General features: G+C 43.9%; 1 protein-coding gene across 1 annotated transcript; it reads right to left on the minus strand.

Moving 5' to 3' along the window:
• Window positions 1–1,379: 1,379 nt before the first annotated feature.
• On the minus strand, window positions 1,380–20,675 carry LOC109462167. Its single transcript, XM_019758702.1, is given in 9 exon segments — window positions 1,380–1,574; window positions 1,943–2,054; window positions 2,285–2,911; window positions 3,318–3,510; window positions 4,143–4,216; window positions 7,854–8,274; window positions 15,882–16,957; window positions 18,019–19,648; window positions 20,155–20,675. Coding segments are annotated over 9 exon segments (4,719 nt in total). The 5' UTR covers window positions 20,576–20,675; the 3' UTR covers window positions 1,380–1,409.
• Between the last annotated feature and the right edge of the window lie 4,615 nt (window positions 20,676–25,290).

The raw sequence follows: 25,290 nt of genomic DNA on the forward strand, positions 1-25,290 counted from the left end.
GGGGATAGTGAAGTTTGGTCTGTTAAAGACTGCGGTTTCACTAAGCCCCCCCCCCCCCATTGCATACTGACCCAGTGAGGATGACTTTTTCTACACTAAACGGTGACTTTTTGCCTAACTTCAGTGACGGGTAACGTTACGTGCGTGTTGGTAATCATCCTATTTTTGTTTTGTTTTCTGAGCGATACTTAGTATTTGTCTCTACTCAGTGTGGCTCAAATAAGGGTTTTCAGCCGGCTAGAGTTAACGTTAGAATTCAACTTTTATTTCAACACAAAACACAAAACCTATCGGTACATAAAGATAGATGACTTTTGATTGACATGTAAACAGATATGCAATGCACGTATACAGATATGCAATACATGTTAACTGCTATGCAACACATCCTTAAACTGTATTCAAGTTTGCGTTAATTTGTATGCAATATCAATATAACATGATACATAACTTATACCAATGAATAAGTCCATTTTACATTTGAGCCGGCGCGGGCCTAGTCGTAAGTTATAAAGTCGAATTAACAACATAACTTTGGCGAGTATCAACATGGTACTAGTACAATACATAATTTACATAAACGTTTTATACTGTATGGCAAACTGGCAATGCCACGATTTTTGTCACACTGACGCTTAAAACTTTAATAAAAGCCAGAACAACGCCAAAAAAAAGCTAAGTACAATAATAAGAGGTATACGATTTACATAAACGCCTTCTAATGAATGCTTTATCAGCAAATCAGCAAATTTTGCATCGTGAACATCAAAGATAAGGAACAGCAAAACTAGACGAGATACAATCATATCAGCGCAACTCGTGTATCGTGGCGCAACACATGTGCACACAGCTTACAGAGAAACAACTTTAGCAAAGTAATACTAATGAATTCACGGAAGACAAATAAGCAATTTCACAAAACAATCATCAGCAACTTAATTAACTAATGATACATTGATAATCTTAAAGAGTTAGACCTTCACAAAACAGGCGTGATGAACCTTACCAAATACTAATCAGAAAGTTCACAAAATATGCACGAACAATTCACAAAGGATTAATGCGACTCCAGGAGAAAAAAAAAAGAAGATTCCATAATTAGGCAGTGAAATTAAAGTGATGTGACTTTCTGACTTAAACTAAAGTTCCGTCGTTCAAGAAAATTAATACCGTAAACAAATACTAACCTGCTCAAATATACGGAGCTAGCCTCTACCAGGCTTCAGGAGGCGGCTATAAACACTAAAACTTGACCAAATAGACAGATAATATGTCAGGAGAGTTGGCCCCGGGCCATCAACTCCCCTGACATCATGTCTATTGGGTCATGGCAATTTCTACCCTTTCCAGCCACTTCCCGAAGCATAGCAGAGGCTAATACAGTATGTGTGGAACAACAGATTGCTGCCCTAGGCCGCGTTCCTCCCGCAGTTGAGACGGAACAGCCTGGCGAACCCGTCCCGGAATCTCTTGTTCATGAGCCCGTACACCAGCGGGTTGCAGCAGCTGTTGAAGTACCCCAGCACCAGGGACACCACCTTCACCGCCCTGGGCACGTGCATGGAGCCGATGACCTTTAAATAATAATAACAATAATAATATTTATTGCCTTATTCGAAATGTACATCAGCAGGGGGGAGCACAACTAGCCTGGGTACCATCCGGGTTAGTTAACGTCCGCTCCCACAGTTAATACATATGACCAGTGGTTGGTCGGTAGCGACTGTGGGAGTGGACGTTAACTAACCAGGATGGTACCCAGGCTAGAGCACAACTGCATCCCACGAAATTGGGTACAATTTCTCACAACAAAATTTTAAGAAGCAATACATGTACATCTAAATAAAGTATATACAAAGACACATACAAAGTTATTAAAATATACACAATGTTGCGTCTAGGTCAAGTTACTGTTATACAAAGTACAGAGTAGATTTCAGACCTGTCCCATGGTGGTGATGGCGTAGGGAGACCAGCACACCATGAACACCAGGATCACCACCAGCAGGGACCGGGTCAGGGCAGCCTCCTCCTTCCGCTGCCTCTTCTTTATTCTGTAAGCGAAATGTGGTGGAAGTAGATTTACGGTCGAGGCGAGCTGATTTTGAGGTGTGTGTGTGTGTGTGTGTGGGGGGGGGTAGGGAGGCGTTCGCGGTTGATACAAACATGTGAATCACATGAGTTTATGTGAGTTTGTAAGACAGTGGAAGAACATCATTCATCAATTGCAACTTCACCTGTCAAATACAGAAAATGCTGGAAAAGACATTCTGTAAACTTATACCTGTTACGTAGACGATTGCGGTGTCTGTCGCAGGAGTTTGCCGCCATCTCCGAGTCGTCTTCGTCCGCCCTGTCCCCGGCTGGAACCTCGTCGTCTTTCGGACTGTTCACTGTGATGGTCAGGTCGCAGTCGAACGCCACGGCTCCGTGCTTCCGGTTCGGCCGCGCGCTTTTCTTCTCGTTCAGCGGCGAAACTTCGTTTTCTATCGCTCGAGGCTTGGTCCCGATGGGCTTCCGGTCACCACTGTCTTTTCTATCCGAGGAACTGTCGCATGAGATCGCTACTTCAATGCAACCGTCTGACTGTCTGTCTTTGAATGTGTCATCAGCAGGACAACCGTTGGCGTTGCCTTCTCGGGTGGTATCTGTGTTGGTGTTGCCAGCAACGCCTTGCCTTGTGGAGTACCAACAGGTGCTTGTTTCGTGGTTGTTGAAGAAAACGACGGTCTGCGTGGTTTTTGGTGGCTTTGTTGTTTCGTGTGAGGACTGTTGCGGAGATCTTATGGAACAGCGACTTGTACTTTTGGGGGTCAGGGAAGTGACTGACTTGTCTAGGGTCGCTTCCTGACTCTGCCGCCGCTGGTTTCTCGTCGGCGATCCGCCCAACTTGCGCCGGTTTTTCTTGTACCTGGTAACAAAGAGCAGTAATATAATTGACATAGGATAGCATGTAAAGACATTTCATCCTTTTTCATCAAGTTTTAAATGACTTTCTTGTCTGCAGTAGCACATCGATGTTCCGAGACAGTGACACCAACAAGTTGGTTAATATCTGTCCCTAATCTCCGATTGTCAATTTGTCACTGTCTTCACAGACACCAAAAGATCTGCGGTGATTGGTTCTTATGTTGTGGTCACAATTCCCACATGGGGCCCGGCCGTAACGAAATGTACCATATAAAAGACAACAAAACACAATTTTTTTAAATTATCATGGGCACTAATTCTGTATTTTCTTGATATTAATTGTTAATTTTTCGCTCATACAAACAGCCCGGCCGGGCCCCGGTTTGGAAATGTGACCTAAGCATTACCTTCGCCAGATGCCGACGTAACAGCCCGTCATGGCCGTGCTGGGCAGGCAGAAACCCATGGTGAACATGAAGACGGTGTAGCCGGGGTGGTCCGCCCACGAGCAGAAACAGAACGACTGGTCCGCCATGAAGCTGTACTTCGCCCAGCCGAACAGCGGAGGCAGCGAACAACCGATAGAAAACACCCAGACACCTGCACAATAAAACAAATAAACAAACATACAAACAAACAAAACACAAACAGCTTTAGAGCCTTCCATGGAATTTTATACATAGGGGTTTCATTACTGGTATATCCCCTTTTTTGGTGCAGAAAGTTTGAGGTTGATGTGTTTTGCCCTCTAAATATCAGGTTATCGACATTTCAACTGACAGTTGGTACCGGCATCGCTTACGTAAAGGCCTATCGCCGCTATTCCCACAGACGCAGGAGAAAAGGCTGTGGATGGCGCAGGAATTTGACTCCCTGATAAGAAACAGAAGCCGTGGTAAAAAAATTCAAAGGAAAGAAAATTGAAAAGCGTGTTCTTTAAAGGTTAGATTATCAAAGTGATCCACTCGACCTACGGGCTTCCACAGGAAGCTTCAGGTTTCTATTTCAATTAAGCTTTGACATCTCAGTACTTACATGTACATCAAGGTTCTGAATACCATATACCGTACTTTGACGCCAGGTCCAGCTGACGTAAATGTAAAGCTAAGAGACCTCCCCCTCTGGCTTCTAGTAATTGAATTGAAAATAGATACCACTGCAGTCTTTGTGTAGGGCATCAGCAAATGCAATTAGCTCCTTTCCCCCCGAGCTCTCCATCCTGCCCCACTTACCTGTGATGATGACTGCAGTGTTTACCGGTGTGTAGATCTTTGTGTATTTCACCGGATGAACAATCATGAAATACCTGCAAGTATACACACAGATATCATGTTTAATGGTCTTAAGACACAACACAAAATATTACACACACAAAATTTTATCTTAGCAAAGGTAACCCTGGGGGAAACATATCCACAATTGTCTGGCAATAGTTATTAAAAAGTTACTAGTTTTTAAATTCCAGATCACCCCTCCTGTCTTTAATGGAACGGCCCAAAGGAAACTCGGGGACATTGACGCTGCAGAGGGTCATCAACCCGTGAATGTTTGCCTGTAAGTAACCTCGCTTCCTGCCGGAGTTGTTCTAGTTTGTCTGGCGTACTGAAACGTGAGCGTCGTCGTCACCGCCATAGTGTATGTTTTAGAAGGTGTGTGTTTGTTCCACACTCCGCGATGCAGACAGCAGTGGTCATATTTCCTTGTCCGTAGGCCACGAGTTCCTTTTCAAACGGCATGAGTGTAGCGCGCGGTAGTCTGGAGGCTAAGACTTTCGTTACCGATCCCCCAGATCTAGGTTTTTGAGCCAAACAGTCAGATCATCTCTTGTTCTGCCGCCGTGTTAAAAGGATTAGTGCATATTCCTTTATACGTAGCTGATAGGTTTCTTTTCAAAGGGCATGAGTGAGGCCTGTGGGGGTTTGGTGGCCCAGAAGTTACTAACAGGCGTTTGATCCTAGCTGCCAGATCCTTGTTCTGCTGCCTCGTCGATAGCAAGGCTATGTTACCCTCACCTTTACCTAACCATAAGCTTTACCGTCCAGCTTCCCCCAGTGTGTGGCATTCGATCCTACCTGTGGGGGTTCTGTGCTATTTGCACTCTACTGACATTTCATGATTCCTGAGGAGGGTGCGTTAAACCATTGGTATTATGTTTATGAAGAGCTATACACTGAGTAGATGCTAGAGAACCTGCCACACTATCAATTAAAAAGGGGGTATGTCCCGGTATGCAGCTTAAAGCGTATCAATTTCTAACTCACGAACTTAAGGCCGCGTGTACGCCAAGGGAACAGACAAGATAAAGAGTTACCTCATGTGTAGAGACAGCGATCTTTTTTGTTCTCTAGATATCATAGAAACTAATGTTAGAATCATGTTTATATTCCGTACACACATGAACTCCTTATCGTCGGTTGCGCACGTCGCTCGCGCTTCCGGCTAGATCCGTCCTGATGTGCCGCCGACACGGTTAAAAGGGTTAGGGAGTCCCCACAGACGGCCGGCGTCTACATGTTGCATAAAGGGCGAATTTTGTTTTTGTTCTTCCTCAGAGAGGCTTCTACATCATATCCTACGGTCGTTCATCTTCCGATTAGAGGAAAGCTGTCATGTTTCATGTTTGAGTGTTGTGACGAAAACGTGTATCTATCATTGGTACTGATGTGATGTCAAGAACAGTGCAAATGGATAGAAATAAAGGCAATGGATGTAGCTCAAACATTAACTAGAATAGGTGTATTACTTAGGACGGATTATATAGTTTTATTCATTAAGTGCTGAAAAATTAATCTTCTTTATCAGTTCCTCCCATTAATTCTTCACGTCCTCTTCATGATCCTGAATGTTTTTTTTCTTTATCGTGACAACGTACAACTGAAAATGCATCAGCTTTGTTCGGAGAACCAATTACTGCAACTCGGAGAGCAGTCATGTCTAGAATTTTCCGGAATATCAGTGTAGAGATCGCTTTCATGTCCTTGGGAATATTGTACGTCTTGACCTTGGGTGACCTTGCGGATGTTGGTGGTGCATTTGCGCCCCAGAAGGTCAGGTGGTCGTCTCTGAAAGCGACTGATAAACCCGTCTGCTCGCACAAACACAAAGAGGTACGTGATTTCACACAGCAGCCGATAGAAGGGCTCACAAGTATTCATCGTTACTTAGTCTCTCGCTGTCGCTTTCCACCTTATGGGCTAACCACTGAGGTTAATGTTATGGATGACATCCTCTGAAGACACCCAAACTAGTGTGCGCGGGCGAATAAAAAAACGCCCCCCCCCCCATATGCAGCTAAACCACAGAAATACAAAGCTGGTATTGTGAAATGCTGTGGTACATGGCGACTTTTACAGGCCGGCACATGCTGGCATTTATGAGTCGGCACTGTTCTGATTTCTTGAGTTCTGTGAAGCCTCTTCAGCCTGGGTGCCGTCCTCCGTAGTTACTGCCGGCTGCCTATTGTCGCTAGCTATCACGGAGGATGACACCAAGGTCAGAGCCTCGGAGGAGGTGATTTTTATTAGAGAGAACAGGCGAAATTCAATGCGCGCGCGGATGTCGGTGTGGACTTACTCAGTCTCTCGCCGTCGCTTCCCACCTTATGGGCTAACCGCTAAGGTTACTGTCGGCCAGGGGCTCACCGTGTGAATCCGCTTTGTGGAAGGGAATATTCCTGACAATCTTCTTATTCTTTTTTCAATCATCTTTGCTCTACTGTCTTACACGGATCGACATCCTGCTTTATGAAGGGATTATCCGGAGGCCACACTAAGCAGGAAACATTCAAGCAGAGAGTTTTGTTACTTTATCTTACAGAACAGCGTCTACGCCTATAAAGCTGGGTGGCACAACAATCCGCCGAGTACAAATGGAAGCATCAGAAATTAAACCCAGAGAAATGAGAACTGCCCCAGTTGTATACATCCTGTTAAGGAGGCTCGCTAGGACTTAATAAATTGTTAAGAATGTCAAAGAGTTGGTAAGGCCACTGGAGACAGACTAGATTCCATAGTAATCTAGAACAAGTCTTAATACTTTAATTAAATAGCATGCATGGGTTGGTGCTATATATTTCTTTTGTACTTTTCCAAGGTTTTGCTAGTAATTTTTATGGTCTATATACATATTACAGACATTAATCGCACATATAAAAGTGGCGCATTCGGTACAGACATATATTTTTTATAAAAAAAAACACCCGATATGATTTGACATGATGATAGCTTATTAGGCTTTTCATTTTGTCCCATGATGTGTAGTAAGCTATCAATAAGTTATGATAACGCCAGTTGACTTTGCGATGATTTAATTTGAAGTTATTTTTTCTTGCCAGGCGATAGAATTATCTGGGTCATTTAGCCTGTCTATATGTACCTATTTCATTTACTAGTACTTCCTTAAAAGCACGTACATGCATGTATGGGAAACGTCCCACGTGGTGACGGCGTTTATACATGTGAGGTGGAGATTTAATGTTGAATAATTCAGTGTCGTTAAACAACCAAGCAGTTGTTTAAAACTCCATGTCAAAACTTGCGTGTAAGGTCAGAATGGTAAAAACGCTCTCGGGTCCAAAAGCACTTACATGTGCTGCTTTTCTGTAATATTGAATTTGTACTGCAATATAGAAATAGCCGTAATGTACTTTGGGCATCCGAGAGATGGAAATAGCAGTAGAAATAGTAATCATACAGAAAAGAGTCGTAAAAGGTATAAATATGATCGTTGTATGAATTTACTGTTCACGATTTTTTTCATAGTTTTGCTCGTTGTTATTCTAGTGTACTATTAGAGTCATTTGTAAATTGCTTGTATTGCTACATGTATGTATATATTGTATTGTAAACAAGGACTCCAGGAAGATTAGTATACAATTTTGTATCACTAATGAAGATTCTAAATAAATAAATAAACAATAAATAGATAAATCAGCCGGCTCCTACCTGTTGACACTGATGGCAGCCAGAGACGTGGTGCTTGTGACAAACGTCACCATGTTGAAGAAGCCGAGGACCTGACAGAAGGTGTCGCCGAGGTGCCAGCCGGCCTGCAGGACCGCCGTCACGGTGAAGGGCAGGTTCAGCGCGATGACCAGGATGTCCGCCCCGCTCAGGCACAGGATGAAGTAGTTAGACGCCTTGCGGAGGTCTCCGTTCCTCAGCACCACGATCCACAGCGCCACGTTCCCCACCAGAGTCAGGGCGAAGATCAGGAGGAGAACCAGGACTTCTGTGACGACCTCCGCTTGGGAGGCTTCGGGGAGAACGGCGAGGGACGAGGTATCGTTTTCGTGAGCGCTCGGGGTTGTAGACACGTTAGCTGGAAGGTCCATGGCTAACGTATGGAGCTGCGTGCTCCAAACCACTAGGGAACTGTTTGTAAAAATGGAGGGAGAAAGAGAGAAGACGTAATACCAGGTTGGATTACTGTACTTCCACAAAATGTTCGTACAAGGCTAAAGGTTTAGGTCTAACTTACATCTGCAGGCTTGCCGCATGAGGCTGGAGCGGCTTTCAGGGCTTAATTTGGCAGCGATTGCAGGCAAATCGCACGGCATGAGATCAAAGTCAATACTTCAGCGTGTACGCATTTGCTGTATAACCGGCAAGTCAATATTGATAAACTCCGATGAGAGTGCGACAAGCGTTACGTTGGAGAAAACCGGCTGTTTTCACTGGCAGGAGAAGATAATCCGAGCCTCAGGTGGGCAGATCGCTTTTAATGGTGTCAGCGGCTCGTCATTATCCCTGGTCTTGATTCGGTATCAGCCGAGTTACGGCGTTTCTCCGGAAATCACCACGGCAGCATGTCAACACTGATCAGGTAATCTTCTTCAACCGGATGTAGGTCAGGACCAGCGCATTAAACATGTTCTTTAGGCTTTTCATACGTCTTTCTAGAGGTCAGTTTTCTTTAGCATTCCCTACATTTGCCAGCAATCACACCAGGCAAATGGAGTGGGATAGAGAAGATTTTTATTTTATTTTTTAAATTTTATTCACATGGATTTTTGAGCATTGGATAGGAAGCACTTGTTGTGCTTATGTAAATCCGCTGCTCATAAAACATAAAACAAATGTAAACATAAAGATGACATAAAGTATAACATAAACATGAAATGAAAGTGCAGATGCATGCCAGTAAAAAGATGTATAATTTTAGCTTAGAACACACTGAGCCGAATCGTGCTTGGAGATAAAATCTTATGGGTTGTAGAAGATCCAAATTGTTTGTTTGATTGCTTGTTGTTTGAATGCACATACGTAACAGTATCTACAAATCAAATCTAACATCATATAAGCGAAAGCCTTATCATTAGGCGTTCCCTGTGTCCTCCCTCGTTTGCTACTATTAGCTTTGATGTCATAAACACCTGTTTTTTCCTAGAACAGTGTCTTCACTTCATAACATTAAGAAACGCCTACGATGTAACGAAAGCTTCCATTGATCATGCAGACAGACGGTGGCTGTCCTTGGTGCTGACAGCTAATCTTCTAATAGCTAATGCTCAATTTCATCTACTTGTATAATCCACTCCTGTGTGATTTCAACTTACATCGAGCACAATGATACAATCTAGGGCACAGCCCTTTTAATTGGGAAAGAACGAAGTAAAAAAATAAGGCGTAACTAGTGTAATTCTATGATAGCGTATTGACATGCATCAACTGCCATGACGCTGTTACGTTACGACACTTATCTGATATTTTACTGTTATCTACTGTGTTACTGATAGTTGCATTTAATTGACACGCATCAAAGAAGATGGTAATGAACCACCCACCATAGACATCTACATGATACATCGCTGAAATCAAGCTGAACGCTTCAGTACTTAGGCCACACCAATTTAATTTGTTGGTTCACGGATTCGCCCGCTTCATTTTTTCTGATTTGCAAAACAAACAAAAAAATTCACCCTCAGAATCAACTACAAAATGCCATTTTTTGGCCACAATTAGTTACATGTATAAGAAATTCCTTCTGTTCAGAGTTGTTGCGGTTTTTCCATCTATCAATGCAGTGGTTTGATTAAAAGTATTAAATTTATTGCTTGAATTACGAACCGGCCTGGCTCCTACGTACCATAGCATTTAGGGCTATCATAGGATGCCAAAGTCTGTTTTTATTTTTATCTTTTTCGCCCTGTCACTTCATATTTTTTCTGAAAAAAAATCCGAGTATCAACAAATAAAATTAGTGTGGCCTTAGAATGCACCTTGCGGTGCAAATCCTACCCAATCTCACTCTAAGCCGCCAAGTGTCACGTATTTCTGTTCTGACTGTTATTGAGAAAGACAACCGTGAACTGTTGCATTATCACCGCATTACGTTTTGTGTCTTGTCATCGCGGAATTTTCGTGAATGAAATTCACGAAAGGCTTCTTCTGTTCCTTATAGTACACGATAACACAAATGCGGAACGAGAGGGAATTAGACATACCTCCGTGTTTCTTAGCGATTCCAGCACCCCGCGTCAGCCTGTGTTACGCACTGCAACCCTACTCATCACATGTACGGGTCATACTCGCCTTAGAACCATCGAGAAGGAGCTGCTGGAATAAAGACCAATCACTGGGCGGTATTCCAGCCTGTTTTACACAATCTCTTGATGCTAATTGGCCACCTCCTTAGGCTTGCCAGTCAGTCCAGCGGGCGGCTAGGAGCGAGGTTTAGCCAGGGTTTGCGTTAGTACATCGTGCAATCTCCAAGCAGATCTTTCAGTGGCGACAAAGCTACAGTATAGTAACTGCGGTCAAGACAAGGTCCGTGGAGCTGCTTTTGGCCGGCAGTTACTAATTTGCCACCGGTAGATTTTTCTGGAGATTAGGAAGACTGACATTTCCTTTGAGGGTTACTGAAAATGCTCTTTCTAACCTTGATCATGAGCAGAGTGAACGGCTAAAACATGTTTTGCATGTAAAACATTGTTATTCCTGTCCACAACAACATCTCCGGAGTACGTACGTGTGCTTGTTGAACCCACGATGGACCTGCACTCAAGAGGCGAGCTACGAGTGGGTTACATAAGGTTTTCTATCTAAAAGTGCACGAGCTCTGGCTGCTTCAAAGAGTGTTTTGATAGCCGTAAAGAAGGAGGCGTAAGCTGTTTTTCCTCTCCATCTATCTTGTCCTTACATCCGGTGATTACACATGAAATAACTCCAGGGAGACCAGTCAGACATACCGGGAATTCAGAACTGGCACAGTTAGGAGAAAAAGCGCGGGGATGGAATTTTATCTCGACTATAGCTAGCATGGTTATAGTATCTGGAGCGGCAGATGCTGTGCACAGTATAGTCATAGCATAACGGGTTAAGGAAAATCATAATCTCGCCATCTGTAGCACTTTCCAGCAGTAGCATGGGAATTTGATGCGTGACACAACAACTCAACCAGGTCAACCTTACATTCTGGTACGGACGCAGAATAGCTGAAACCTGCTAGTAGACGCATGCAGCCTACTGAATACTACTGTTAGGGTGGGGCTAGAATGTCCCCAGAGGAAAACGGATATTACCTTTCACGTTATATGATATATAGACATATATTTATATCAACAACTACAGATACGCCCAGGTAAAAATGAGTACCTAGCTTTGGTCAGGTGTCCCTCGGATAGAACATCAAACGGAGGTCCCGTGTTTGGGGGAGCCACACCCTACGCACATTGCAGAACCTACTACATCTTTCGAAAAAGAGTAGGGGTATGTCCATGTGTTCGATGGTCCAAATACTTCTATCTGCAAATTTTGTGATTCACGTGCACTACAAATCACCCGGACGGAGGCCTGGCGAACTCCCGTCTCGTATTAGCCACACGCGTACGGTAGATTTATATAATCACCCCCTAAATACGCGAACATACCAAAGCCGCTTTGCACTAGTAGCTGCTTGAAAAAAGCATCATGCTTCACTTCCGAGATCATCAGAAGAGGAAGAATACAGACGAGACATAACGTTACACCCAGGAAAAACATACTCACGTAGACGCTGAGAGGCAGAAATGTGAATGCGTGTCTCTATATATACTCCCCAAATATCATAAATATCAATTTGAAAACACTCGGCTAGCTACCGAGAGAGGAACATACCTGAAAGGCGTCTGTACAGGCGTACTCCTCCCTGCACAGCCAGATTGTGACTCCGGTACTCTTCATGCAGCGCCTTTTCTTTAATGTTTAACACAATCATATCGGTTTATTGCTACTGAAGCGTCCTAGTGGAACCCTCTGGCACATCTGAGGTGCCAAATTACACGGCCTTCAAGCCTCCAGGTGAGGGACTAGCGGTACTTTTATCACCATACGGCGTCTAATTACAGTAAGTTGTAACACTTAAAGAAAAAACGGTCGCGCTGATTCAAGCTAAATACACTATGCCTCAGGCATAAACACTGCTCATGATATGTGCGCACAGAGCTGTGTGAGTAACTAACACCCAAAGGCATGTATTTCTTGTAAATCAAGCTGCTGTTAGATTGGTGTTATTTGTTTGGATCAACGGCCGTTGGTTTCCAGATTTTCAGAACATTCTCTCCCAGACAAAACAGTAAAAACATACATGAAAACTGTCCAGGGCATGACAACAAGAGTCGCGAAAACAAACTAACAATTTTTTTCTTTAACCTAAGGCCACACCAAGTAAATTTTATGGATGACGTCCTTTGGAGACCCTAAATCTAATGCGAGAGGGCGAAAGAAAAACAAGAAAGGCCCTAAAAAACAAGATGCCTAGATTAGAAATATACTATGAGACGACAAATATTAGGACACGAATTGATTGAGGTGACACAGTGTAACAAGCAAGAAGTCTTTTATTCATCATCAAAACAGCAATAAATCAGGTGGAACCGTGGACAGTGAAAACAGGATGGTAATAGACACTTTCTTCTACGGGTTTCACGTCAATCTGACGACTTGAGGCACTGTCGTGACTCTTTGGTCATAGTTACAGGAAGCGGAATTTCTTGTTTTTTTTCTAGGAACATGCCAAAATCAATGCGCGCGTGGACGTCATCCATAAAATTTACTTGGTGTGGCCTAAAGTAAAAACTTGTTTTGGGGATGAGCGATGACATTTGATAGGTCTCCAAGCTATCGAGGTCATCGATTGGATGATGACGATGGCCAGAAAATGTGAAAATAATCTGTTTCAGTTTCAGTTTATTTTGCACTTTAAAACAAAATGTAACAATACAAATACAAGAAAATATAAATGAAATGTAACAGTGCAGGGAGGCCGGAAGCATAAAATGCTTATGAGGAGGCCTCCCTTCATAACGTGATTAACAATTCAAATCAATCGGATAAATAAGAAATAACTTAGGTAACGGGTAAATAAACAAAACAATAAAATACAATACGATACAATACTATCTACAATAATGAAAAATAGTAATGAAAGTAGTAAACAAGGAAACATAAACAAAAATTAGGAATGTGTGGGGTTATCTGTAAACCAGCAAATTAAATTGGTTTCACCTAACACTGACCAGGCAGCTTTCATCTTACATTTACACTGCTTCGTGACATGTACAGATCCTCTATTTTCTCCCCAATTAGTCTCTCATACATCATTGCAGATCTACTTAATTAAAATTACTCGTCAAATTAAACACGATCAGAGCAGTCACGATTACCAAGATTACACCGTTTGAACACGGATGAAAGACATGCGCACTTGTCGGTATGTACGTATATTCGTCTTGTTCTAGAAATGTCGGCTCACCTCAGATCTCCGGTCCTTTCGGAGGACTGGCCTTAATTGGGTACAAATGATTGATCTCTGGCTTTATTAACACATGGCAACGTGTAAGAAACACACTTTGGGGTTATCTTTTAAGCAATCTGTAGACTGTCTGACGTCATTGAGCAACACACTTTGATACACGTTGATAAGGGCAACCGTTATGTAAAAAATATAATGCTACAATGTCTTACGTTAGAAATTCTCTTTTACTGTGTAGAATTTAAGATTTTAAACTGGTAGTTGAACGAAACCCTCATACAAATCACATGCTGTTGTTAAACTAATGTAATATTCCTTATGCTAAGGTCACATTTCCACTGAACCGGAACCCGGGCGGGGTGTTTGCATGAACAAAAGATTAACATTTCATATAAAGTAGTGCTCATGGTTAATTTTTTCAACATTTTTGTGTTTCGTTGTCTTTTAGATAATACTTGTCTCTTCCATAACTGTTCAGCTCACGTTGGGAATTGGGACCTTGGAATTAATAGGCAATACCCTTCATTTACATGATATTGTAGACTGCACAGGTCGATACTTACGAGAATTAACTGTTCAACAGTATCTGTGCTGGTACCCATAGCCCTCTTACAGCACCAGGGTACATATTATATCAAACACCTGTAAGTGCGCATCTAGATTCTAATGCATGCAAACCACTGCGTCCTCTGATCATACTTCATGCAGATCACATTCAGGTCGTTGTGTGGCGCTGTTGAATCTCATTCAAGTTGGCGACATGTACGTACTATGTAAAATTAGATTTGTCAGTAATAGTGGAATATTGAAGATTCACTTCACAAGTCTGACCAAATTGGTGGAAAAAAAATCAATTTTGTGCGTGTTAGCATGGGTGAAATGGTCCACTGTGTAACAGGTCAAAGGTCAGATGACCCACAATCAACATGGCGGACAAGGTCACAGGTAGAAGGTGCATTTCTTCGATTCCCGGTAAATGGTAAGATCCGTGAGGTTAATAAAGATGACCCAACCCCAGAAGAGCGCCATCAGAGTAGGTAAAACTACGATTTTGTCCGAGATTGTGACAATACATTTTGTTACTGAGGGGGAGGCTAGGGAAGCACCGGTAAAACTACTGAGCTGGCATCCTCGATTGTTGCTGTCCAGATCAACACTTGCTAACCTTGGTCGATTGTGAGATGTGGTGCTCAGCAGTGTACGGAACTGACTTATCCTGCCATTTAGCGTTGGCAGATTATGATGATGACCTGGGAACCTAGTCTGTGCTGATGTTACCTAATGTTGAGTCACTATTGGATCATTTTAACGATAAGAAAGGAAGAATTCACTCATGATCAATGCACATGTACATGCCCTTGTTCTGTTCTTTGGTTTACATGATAAATTAGTTATACAAATCCAGAGACTAATGCTAACTAATCATAGCACCATATCCATAGTTATTGTCATATCCTTCAATACTTAACTTTAGAGTAATTACAACACATAATTAAATGGTTTTAGGTTATGGATCAAAGACGATGTCTGAATTCAGAGGCTAGACAAAAATCACTTTAGGGTAATACTGAAGGGTATGAATGTTATAACTTATGCCCTAAATTGCCCTTTATATAACGTTACATATGATGCCACCGTTGCCGTCGATATCAAAATTTTACATAGAATTCTGGTATTTTCAACCAGTCCAATAATATTTGTTATATAATGTCCATGCAGTAAGTTCTTTAATAGACATCTAAATATTTTACGTTCACTGTCACGCTACGTTACATAAATTTACGTGTCTTTTACGTATATTCTCGTCACAAGAGAAAGCCCTTTGCAATAGCCTTACATTTCCTGTGCAGTCCTTGCCGTATGATGATCATGCATTTCCTGAATCAATAAATAGCTAGCTTATAGTTAAACAAATGTATGTTGAACAGATGATCACAGCTCTATGATACCACCGTAACGAAACGCTATGAGGCGAATGTCTTCTGTAGCACTTGCAGGCTGCTACTGGAGGCTGTGAGTATTGTGAGTGGGGAGGGCGCCAGTCGGCTCATCAGGGTGCCACCGGGCCTGGAGGACAGGAGACCAGGAGTCGTCCCCGTTGTGTTCCTCCGGACCATGTTTCTTTAGGAAAGAGAAAGGAAATCAATTGGTAAGACATGAAAAATGATTGTACTTAAAAGCTTTATATGTTGCCATGAGTGCTACGTAGCTTTTTGGTTGTGAAAGTTATGTCAAACAACAAACAAAGGGCCTATAATTGCAAAATTTACTTCGATTTATATAAAGAAAATTTGTGACGTCTTGTTACCTTTTTTGTTTAGTAGTGTGCGAGATGCTGGTTGGTTGGCTGTTTGAGCGGTTATTTCGGCCCTTGGAGTGTGAGTGAGAGTGCCCCTTGACTCTATCCTTCAGCTGATGCGCACGGTCATGAGCTCGCTCTCTTTTTCTGTCCAGCCGATCCTTGATGTGATGTCTGCGTTCTCTGTGGCGTTCAACGATGTGTTGTGCTGAACTGTCGATTCGGTCCTTGATGTGATGAGCACGTTCCTTGTTTCGGTCCACCATTTGGTGAGCGCGGTCACGATGTCGGTCTACCGCCTGGCGGAGTTTGCTGGGGTGGTGCACATGTTTTTCTGCATTTTCCTTAGGAATATGTTCACGGTGACCGTTTGAATTAGTCTCCACATCTCCGTCGTAAGAATTTCCCCCTTTGTTTCTTGGCCTGTCTTTTGAATAAGAGCGGTTGTGCCTGTTCTTTGGAACCCTAGCACCGTGTCCACTGTTGTTGTGATCATGCACGTGTGTTCTATGTGACCTTCTGCCGTCGTTTTGATCCCCGGTGCGTTTGCGTTCGTACAGTTTTTGAGTCGAGCCGCCGCTCTGTTCGCGTTGAATGCTGTTGGGTTTTAAAGTTTGTCCGTGGCCAACGTCTCTGTGATTAGTGTTCGACCTCTTCAGCCTGTGTCGTGGAGAGGGACTGCCAGGGTTTGACGTCCTTTCCGAACGCTCAGTGTTTTTCTGCGTCTCTACATCCAACCTTCCGTTGTGTTCTACAGGTTTGCTCTGTGCTGGTTGCTTTGTCGGATGACGCTCGTTGTGTCGATGGTCGACTTTGTCGTTGGTTCTTCTGACATTGCCGTCTACCTCGTCTTTCGGTGGGCGTTTGTTGACTTCGAGATCTGTCAGTGTCTTGTCGGCCTCATCTGTGGAAACCTGTTGCTTCTTGTTTTTGCTATTCTCGGGAAGGTAGCGAGCGCACCACTCTTCAACATGCCTGTCGAATTTAGACTCACCATTCCCTTCTTCTGCCCCAAACCTGAAAAAGAGAGAAATACAATCTTTCAGTACATCATTTTTGGGGGGGTTTCCAGAGGATGTCACCCATATAATCAAATCAACATGGCCTAACTAGAAGAACAGAGGTCAGCGTTATGCGCTTCCCTGAGGTCACATATGACGCCATTTTGTTCTGACGTCGACTACCTTGTTGGCTATCAACAGATCTGACCTTAGACTGCTGCTCTCCCCAGGCTAGGAATCTACCACTTCTGCTGAAGTACCGCCGGGCCTTAAAGCCATTGTCTGTCCATAATTTTCATTCTTCACTGATCATTACGTGCTTAAACCATTCAGCGATCCATAAAATTTAATGGTGTTGGCCTTTCTTTTGAAAATGATGCGGAATGAAGCGAATATTTGGTTGTGCATTAGTTACTATGGCTTTATGGTGAAAATGACGCTGTTTTCAGAAATAGCCGTAAATGGTGAACAAAGACCCTGTTTTGTTGACGCACGTTAGTGACTGAAATAATCCTTCGTCGCCTTAAGCGCCAATGACAAAAGGTCACTAATTACTGGTCCGACCAGTTTGTTTCACCTCTCGGGTCACATGTTAGAACATGTGGTAAGCTGCAGTAAGTCTGTAAGAGTTTCACACGCGGTGCCCGAGGTAGTAAATACAGAACAACAAACCTGCATGGGCCCAGACTCAAACTGAGTACTGTCGTACAATCACCGTACGATTACGAACTAAGGACATTCTTTCGATAGCCGTGTACGTGTAATGCAAAATCAGGATGTCTTGTCACGGAATTTACTGCCGCAAAGTAATATTAATCTTCTCGGCGGTTGGTTCTGTCACAGCCTGATTGAAAATTCCTCGGCATGAAAATCTTACGACCACCTACGACGATTGTGACCGCGCCATCACCTCATTCCTACCCACACGCGTTCATGTAATATGCAACATATCTAGTCACCCCCTCTCGTCTATTAGAAGGGAAGAGGGAGAGAGGTTGCCTCCGATTTAAGGTAATACGTACGACTGAATCTGGCGCATAATGTACTTCGCCCCCTCCCAATGTCTTTGCCACTCACCTGTCTCTTGCTTTCTCTGCAAGGTTGTGTATGGACAGCGATGAGCAGCCCAGGTCGGGACAGCTGCTGTACAGGGATCTGTTCGAACACAGGTGCCCAGCTGAACGCCGTAATGTCAAGGTCGCCGAGTCGAGTGACTTGGGTTGTGGCTTCGCGTCTTTTGTTCGCTTAGGTCTCCCATCAGCATTTTGAGACTTTTTCCCTTTTGTTGGATATACTGGGGCTGGGACCGAAAGATATTTTGAATTCTGCGGTACGCTAAGCATGGATTCATAGTTTGAGTGTTCCTCAGCTGAAGGGACCCTCATACTTTGCTGTCGTACAAGACGGCTCGGCGACCCTGGTCTTAACCTTGATCGGGCCTGTTTAGCTTTAGCCGTCGTAGAATCCCGCTTGATCTGTTTTGAATCCAAAGATCGCGATCTCTTCCGTTGCGAAGCGAATGTATCATCATCAGGGTCTAGATGTTTGTCGGTTTGCGGTGTGTGAGAAACCATCGAAGTACCCATGGAGTTTGACCGGCTTCGCCGAGACACGTCATCGAAATTTCGGTGACCTTTATCAGTCATTTTGGCCATGGGCGCCACCATTTTTGTTTTTCCACTTCTCAAGTCTTCAGCCGCAGAGCTATTGGCGGTACGGTTAGTTGGTGAATCGCGATCAGAGGCAGACTTTCCGGACGGTATGTATTCCTCATCAGAAGAGACGAAGAAGCCATGTTTTCGGCCCACGAATGGAGTCTTAGGTCTCTTACCTATTGACCTCGCGGAGGACAGTTCCATTTCATACTCGCTGTCCCCAAATTCAGAACGCTCCTCATCAGAAGAGTACCCGTCATTCTGCACCACTGTAGGTTGGCTGCGACTGACTCTACAGTCTTCACACGCGCAAGCTTGGTCAAAAGCTCGGCTCAGGGCCGATTCGTACTCACAGGCACTTTGTACGTGTTCAAAAGACGTCGACCAGTCTGGCTTCCGAGAAGCAGGCCTGCAGTTGTTCGGCATGGACCCCATGTGGTGGTTTTCTTCATGACGTGTTGTCTGTACGCAGTGTAGGTCTTCCTCAGACGAGTAAAGCTGCACTAGCTGCGGCCGCGGGCTGAGTTCAGACTGTTCCCAGCGGTTGTGGAACGCGGGGGTTTTCTTGAACGTTCCCCTGTTCCCCCATGTGTCTCTCCGTGCCTCCCTTGCCGCTGGGAAAAAGAAATACCCGCGACGACTGCTTTCCTCAGTGTAACCATCGGCTGTAAGCAGTGACTTACTGCTATCACGTGTTAGCAGCGCCGTCCTATCATCGTATTCCTCCTCCTCCTCACTGTACAGGGATTCAGAACTGCCGGAATATGGCACCAGGGAGACACAATATTTCTGACTCCCTGTCAAAGACGATCTTCTTGACGAGCTGGCTGTGCCTGCAGGTGGCTTCTTAAACGTCTTGGAGACGTTAGAGGAGACGGAAGGTGTGTGGGAGGGACGCCGAACCGTCTCGTCGACGATGACGGAATAGTCCTGACGTATCTTGCGGAGAGAGTCCATGTTGTTGTGGTGGGGTGAGGGCGTCAGGCGGCTGAGTTGTTGTTGGAATGCATTCAAGGACAGATGTGGATGGTCAACCTCTGACGAGCAATGGCCTGTACAATGGGGGTAAGACTCCTATTAGGGCACATGTTAGATCTGGTTCATTAGACTGTAGCATACGGCTTCCACCTGCTTCACTTCCCATCGGCAGGTGACTAACACCATACTGTGGCAGTTTACAGAAGTAAGAGGCTTAGATATTGAATGCTGTCCCACTGGAACGAAGAAACGTTTTCAGGACTTTTGTTTAAATAGTTTGTATTGACACAGCGACAACATTGTTACAATACTTTTCAATAGTTAGCTACATGTCACTCATATTGTTGACCTATATGTTATGGTACTGCATCCTCTTATCCTGCTGTACATTCTTTAATAGTTATATCATCCCCTCCCAGGTTTTTCGCCATAGAAAACAAGAACTACCGTATTTGACGAAAGTTGCATACGTTCTAGATATGGCTTTTCTAGATAGTATTCAGTTCAAAACAAAGTTTCTTTAGATCAAATGAGTTGTGTGAAACACACCATAGTCTTGAGACAGAAACCTGGACGTTACCTTCATTCCTGCACTCCCGTTCCATGGCGACACAGTCGAGCTTTTCACAGAGTAATTTCGTGTCCAGAGTCCCGACTTCCGGTGAGGTGGGCGTGTTGCAGGGCGTCGCGTCAGCGGACTGGCGCGCCGACTCGGTGTTGTAGCCAGGCGACGCCCTCGTGTAGTGGACCTTCGGCTCGATCTTATCCTCGACCCTCAACTCGTGCTCCTTCTTCCCGCGGCACCACAGCAGCAGGAAGCTGCTGCCGAACGCCACCACCCCGACCATGACGCAGCCGATGCCTTCGAACGGGACTCGGTCTCTCTGACAGAAGTGTCTGTCGTAACACTCGGACAGCAACTGTATGCAGATGACGACCAGGCCAAACACGACCATGATGCCGCCGAATATCCGCAGTGCGTTGTAGAAACAGGTCGGCATGGTGAGCTTGTAACCCTGTACATGTACCTACGTGACAGCCAGCCGACAATGGCGAACACTGAGTCACCGCCAGACCACAAAGCCAAGGCAGACGCCTTCAGGCACCAGAAAAACCATTCACTAGAACAGCAATCATCTCACCAGCTAGCTATGTACTAAAAGCCCGTTGCAGGCACAAAACTCGGACAACACGATCGAATACGGGCCTGTGAGCGCTTGAGTGAACACAGTGATGTAAGGATGGCCTGGTTTTGGCCATGATAACATCCTCTGTTAGTCTGTGTAAGCCTTGTCGCCCGAGGGTACTTCAGGTCATGCCACACCTACGAACCACCTGAGTTTGGGTTGAAGTAGCGTGGGAAAAAAAGAAGTCCCACGTATTTCGAAATCACGGTTTGAAAGACAGATCTAGCTTAATTGACGCCACATACACACGAACGTGTCCAGCTATCCGTAGTCGACAAAAGACTGTAAGTGTTGATACGAAGTTTGCGTCACAGACATGACCCTGTTATGAAATGGACGGCCCCTGTCTATCCAGGTATCCGATGTAACGATTATAGATATAATCCTCGGGCGAGGCCGTGAGAAAGCGGGGGCGAACCGTTAAGGACTACTTAAGAGGACATTAAGACAGGAAACTGCTGTGGTGAGTGATATCATAAAATTAGATGTTCTCTCCACGTACCGTTCAGGAAATGGCCATTTAAGGTCATGAAGTGAGTGAGTTCCACAACTTAAGGACCAAACGCATACCGTGTCGTAATGGATCACAGAGAGAGTGTAAGGTTGCCCTCGAGCGCAAGCCTCGTCTTTTGTTCTCAGACTAAACTACCCTGTAATTACAGTCAGAAATGTTGCGATTACTGCAACAAATGGACACAAGTACATGTGTTGTACAAACTGCTTAATAAGAATGCTGGAAATACTTATCTTAAGCATAGGGCTTACCTGTAGGGTGTTTTAGGCTTGTTATGTTTGTAACACGCCACGAGTCGCCTTGGTCCTCATGTCGAAAATTTCTCATGGATCTATTCTGTAGTGGCTGATGTGACACAAGTCGTTTTGTTTTGCACGCACAACAATAACTACTTGCATGTAATTACTTTTTATGGGGGTTAGTGACAATATATAGCCAATAATCGTTTCGTACAACTAGTCGTCTTGTCAAGTAATACAGGAAATAATGTAAAATCATGACTCTTGGGCTGGTAGTTAAAAACGTGTCGCAAAATAACTTCAGAAAACTTTAGATAGTGACTTATCTGCATTCTCTTGGCGCAAAAAGGAGGTAACAAAAATTAGTTTCCTAGGAAATGTATTGACAATCGAATTGTACAATCAGCACAATGTTTATTAAATACAATTGAAAAATCGTGAGATAATTCAAAAGACAAGATCACCACAAAGAAGGACATGGCTGTTACTTTTTTTCAGGCATTACACTGAACTAAACGACACGTACTCGGTCCGCCATGTATAATCCATGGAACATGACGGGTTCGTCTTCAAGTACTTCTCCTTCTACATATAAAGTTTTCATTCAAACGACACTTGCTAAATCTACAACATTACTAACCGCATGGTGAGTTGTCCAAGCTAGCTTACCTGTTCTGTAATAGATGATGGGAACCTTACGTCAGTTTTCTGTTTTGTAGCTTCAAATGTCCTGACAAGGCTAAAACGAAAAGTACCACAGTTCCATTTGCCCTCTTAGATTCCAGTGAGTTTGCCCTTCGGTATTTAGAACGCACCTTCAATTTTCCTACCGTGCCATGGATCATTGAACGGAAATTTTGTTAGCGTCTTTAACTGACGTCAGCTTATCCTGAAGAGGCCCCACAAAGCGGACAACGCGGACGATGAAAAATATCTTGGATATTCCGCTGTACGAGGAGAAACAGGAGATGGCGTTTGCACTTGTGGTGACGTCAGCTGTGTCAGACTTAAAGTTGATTTGTCCATGGTAAGATCAACGGGGGCTGGCAATGGTGTAGCGGGGCGGATCTCCGTTGGTGAACCGCATGGAGAAATCTGCGTCTCAAAGCCGTCTGCTGTACAGGTTGACAGCCTCCTCATTCGGTGTGTTTTATCGTCCGGGGACTTGTCAAACCAGGGATCGCCAGCTGTGTCATGAGGGGTGGGCGTGGGTGTGTAGGGTACGAGACTTATTTTCCCATGGCTTATTAAAGTAGGGGAAGGCAGAACGACGCGGAGATTTGACACCCCTCGCCTCTGTCCAAGCCCTGGAAGGTTTGCCTGGCTCGCATTACTGGTGACTTCTGCACCAGTTGATGGTTGAGCACTACTTGTCTCTAACCTTTGAGCTTTCTCGGCCGCCTGGAATGCTTGGCTGTTGTCTTTGAAGCGACTTATCTGTGGTGTGCCTGTAGAGGTATTGGCAGTGCGTGTAGGACAATCGTGGTGCGATCGTGTCTGGTTTGTCGCTGTGGGAGAGCTGTTTGATACATCCTCGGTTCCTGATGTTTCGTCGTTCGGTCGGATTATCGTCCCCACATCAATGCAAATTCCCATTCTTTTGGTTTTATAACAGTCTGCACCGTGTTCATCCAGCTCCGAGCCATCACACAAGTCGGGGGTAGCCGGATAAGGTGGACACACTTCATTGACGAGCTTAAACGAAAAAGCGTCTATCTCTCTGTACGATGGACTGAGCCGTTCACGTACTGCGTTTACAACGTGAAGGAAATTCCCATATGCATGTCGCTCGGTGGCGTTGTTTCTTAAAAGTCGCCATTCTGGAATCTTCTTCAGTTTTTCGTTTATAGAAGCTGGCGTGATGCTCGCCCCTTCTCCCATAGGCTGCCCAGAAACGCCTTCCCCAGTGTCTGTTTCCAGAGATGGTCGTTTGGAGTCTGTAGTGTACCCTGGCAGTAGCCGTGTGTAGTGAACTAGTCCGTCCTCCGCTTCGGAGGGACTTCTTTTGTGCTGCACTTCGCTGCACCACTGCAAGGCGGCGCTTAGGGCCACCGCCACGACACCGACCACGACGACTGCGATGCCCCCTGTCGGCATTCGCTTATGATTGCACAAAATCAGACAGCTTTCGACCGAGAGGGTGACAGCTATCATGACACACCCAACAATGAACAACACAATGCCAAGGACTCGGACGGTCATATACACGCACACAGCTTCCTTGGATGCAGCCATCTTCAATCCAAATTTACGTCTAGGAAAGAGAAAATGCAGTATTGTTAGGACCAAATGCTAGGAGGTATTAGCTAAGTTGAATACAAGTAAGTAAGTCAACTTGTTATAAAAGAAGGAAACACAGAAGTATGAGTCAGATTACAAAATTTTCCATTAATATGGCGGACAATAACAATAGTGTTCATTGCCCTGATAGCACCATAACCTCATTGCCAATTATTAACTAGGGAATAAATACAATGGTGTCCATATATGACAGATTGTTCTTGATCTAACCTAACACTATATAGAGGCGTGTATTTGCAAAAGTTGAACTTCAGTTATCATTGCATGGCGCTGAATAGAATCCAATGTGAAGTTCAAATGAAGTTAGGTAAATATATGAAAATTAAGTATATCTACATCAGAAAGTGGCAGATCTATATTTATAAACTTGCAACAGAATCACTCCTTACCTTTTTGCTCACATGTAAATGGCATGGACCCGCAGAATTTTAAATCTTTTGTCGTAAATATTTACGCGGCACGGTGCGTTGAACTCAAATAAGAAATAAACAAACCTGGGCTAACGGCGAGGTCACATTAGTTGTAGGTCACCCTACGATTCTGATGCAATAGAATTTTCAAGCAGACTGTATCAGAAGTAATCGGTGGACAGGGTCTAAGACAGCCTTGTCCGTAACAAGACGCCCAAAGTTTGACAGGGCATATGCATGGCTATTCTAAAAATACTCTCAATTTGCGATCATACGACGATCGCGCGACGTATACGTATGTGGCCGAGCTTGATTTTTAAATGTGAAAATGACGACATAATGCCGCAAGGTAAGTGGCAGATCACGAAGCGAGATAGTTCACACACCCAACTGGCTATTCATAACAATCACCCTGGCAGCAATAACTTGTTTTTATTATAAATCTGCCAACTCTTACTGGCTATCTATCTATCGTTGACCACATGTATCGACAAGAAGTATCGTCGAGAGACTGTTGAGCGATTAAAATTAGATTTGTGTGAGCCTTGATTTCATAACTGGATTATGATCCTCCATGCAAAACTTATTTGAAGGACAACAAAAAAAATCGTTCTTTCTATATGGAATTTGTTGAGCGATCTGTCCAATTATTTCCTCGCCGCTCAGTATTTGCAGCCTCTGGTGGAAAGGGTGTGTCAATGACCTGAAATATGTCTTTTCTTTAAATGTTTCTTTTCTACTGTCAAACTACCTAACGAGTACTAACATTTACAAGTAATCAATATCAATAAATTTCTTTAAACAAGTCGTTGTGTGCGTAGTATGAAGTATAATCAAATAACAAACTTAGGTAAAACTACAAATACTTCTTTTATTATAAACTTAATAACCAAAAGATATGTGGGCGGGGGAGGGGCAGGTTACATGTTTACGAGACACAATCTTGCATGCCAAACTATAATACGCAATACGAATGGTATTAGCTACTATAATAGTATACCTATACCTATATCAATCTACATACTATACATAGTCTACACGCTACATATTGTCTACACAATATAC

This window comes from Branchiostoma belcheri, unplaced genomic scaffold, assembly GCF_001625305.1.
Source record: "Branchiostoma belcheri isolate BF01 breed outbred unplaced genomic scaffold, Haploidv18h27 scaffold1, whole genome shotgun sequence".
NCBI classification, from domain to species: Eukaryota; Metazoa; Chordata; class Leptocardii; order Amphioxiformes; family Branchiostomatidae; genus Branchiostoma; species Branchiostoma belcheri.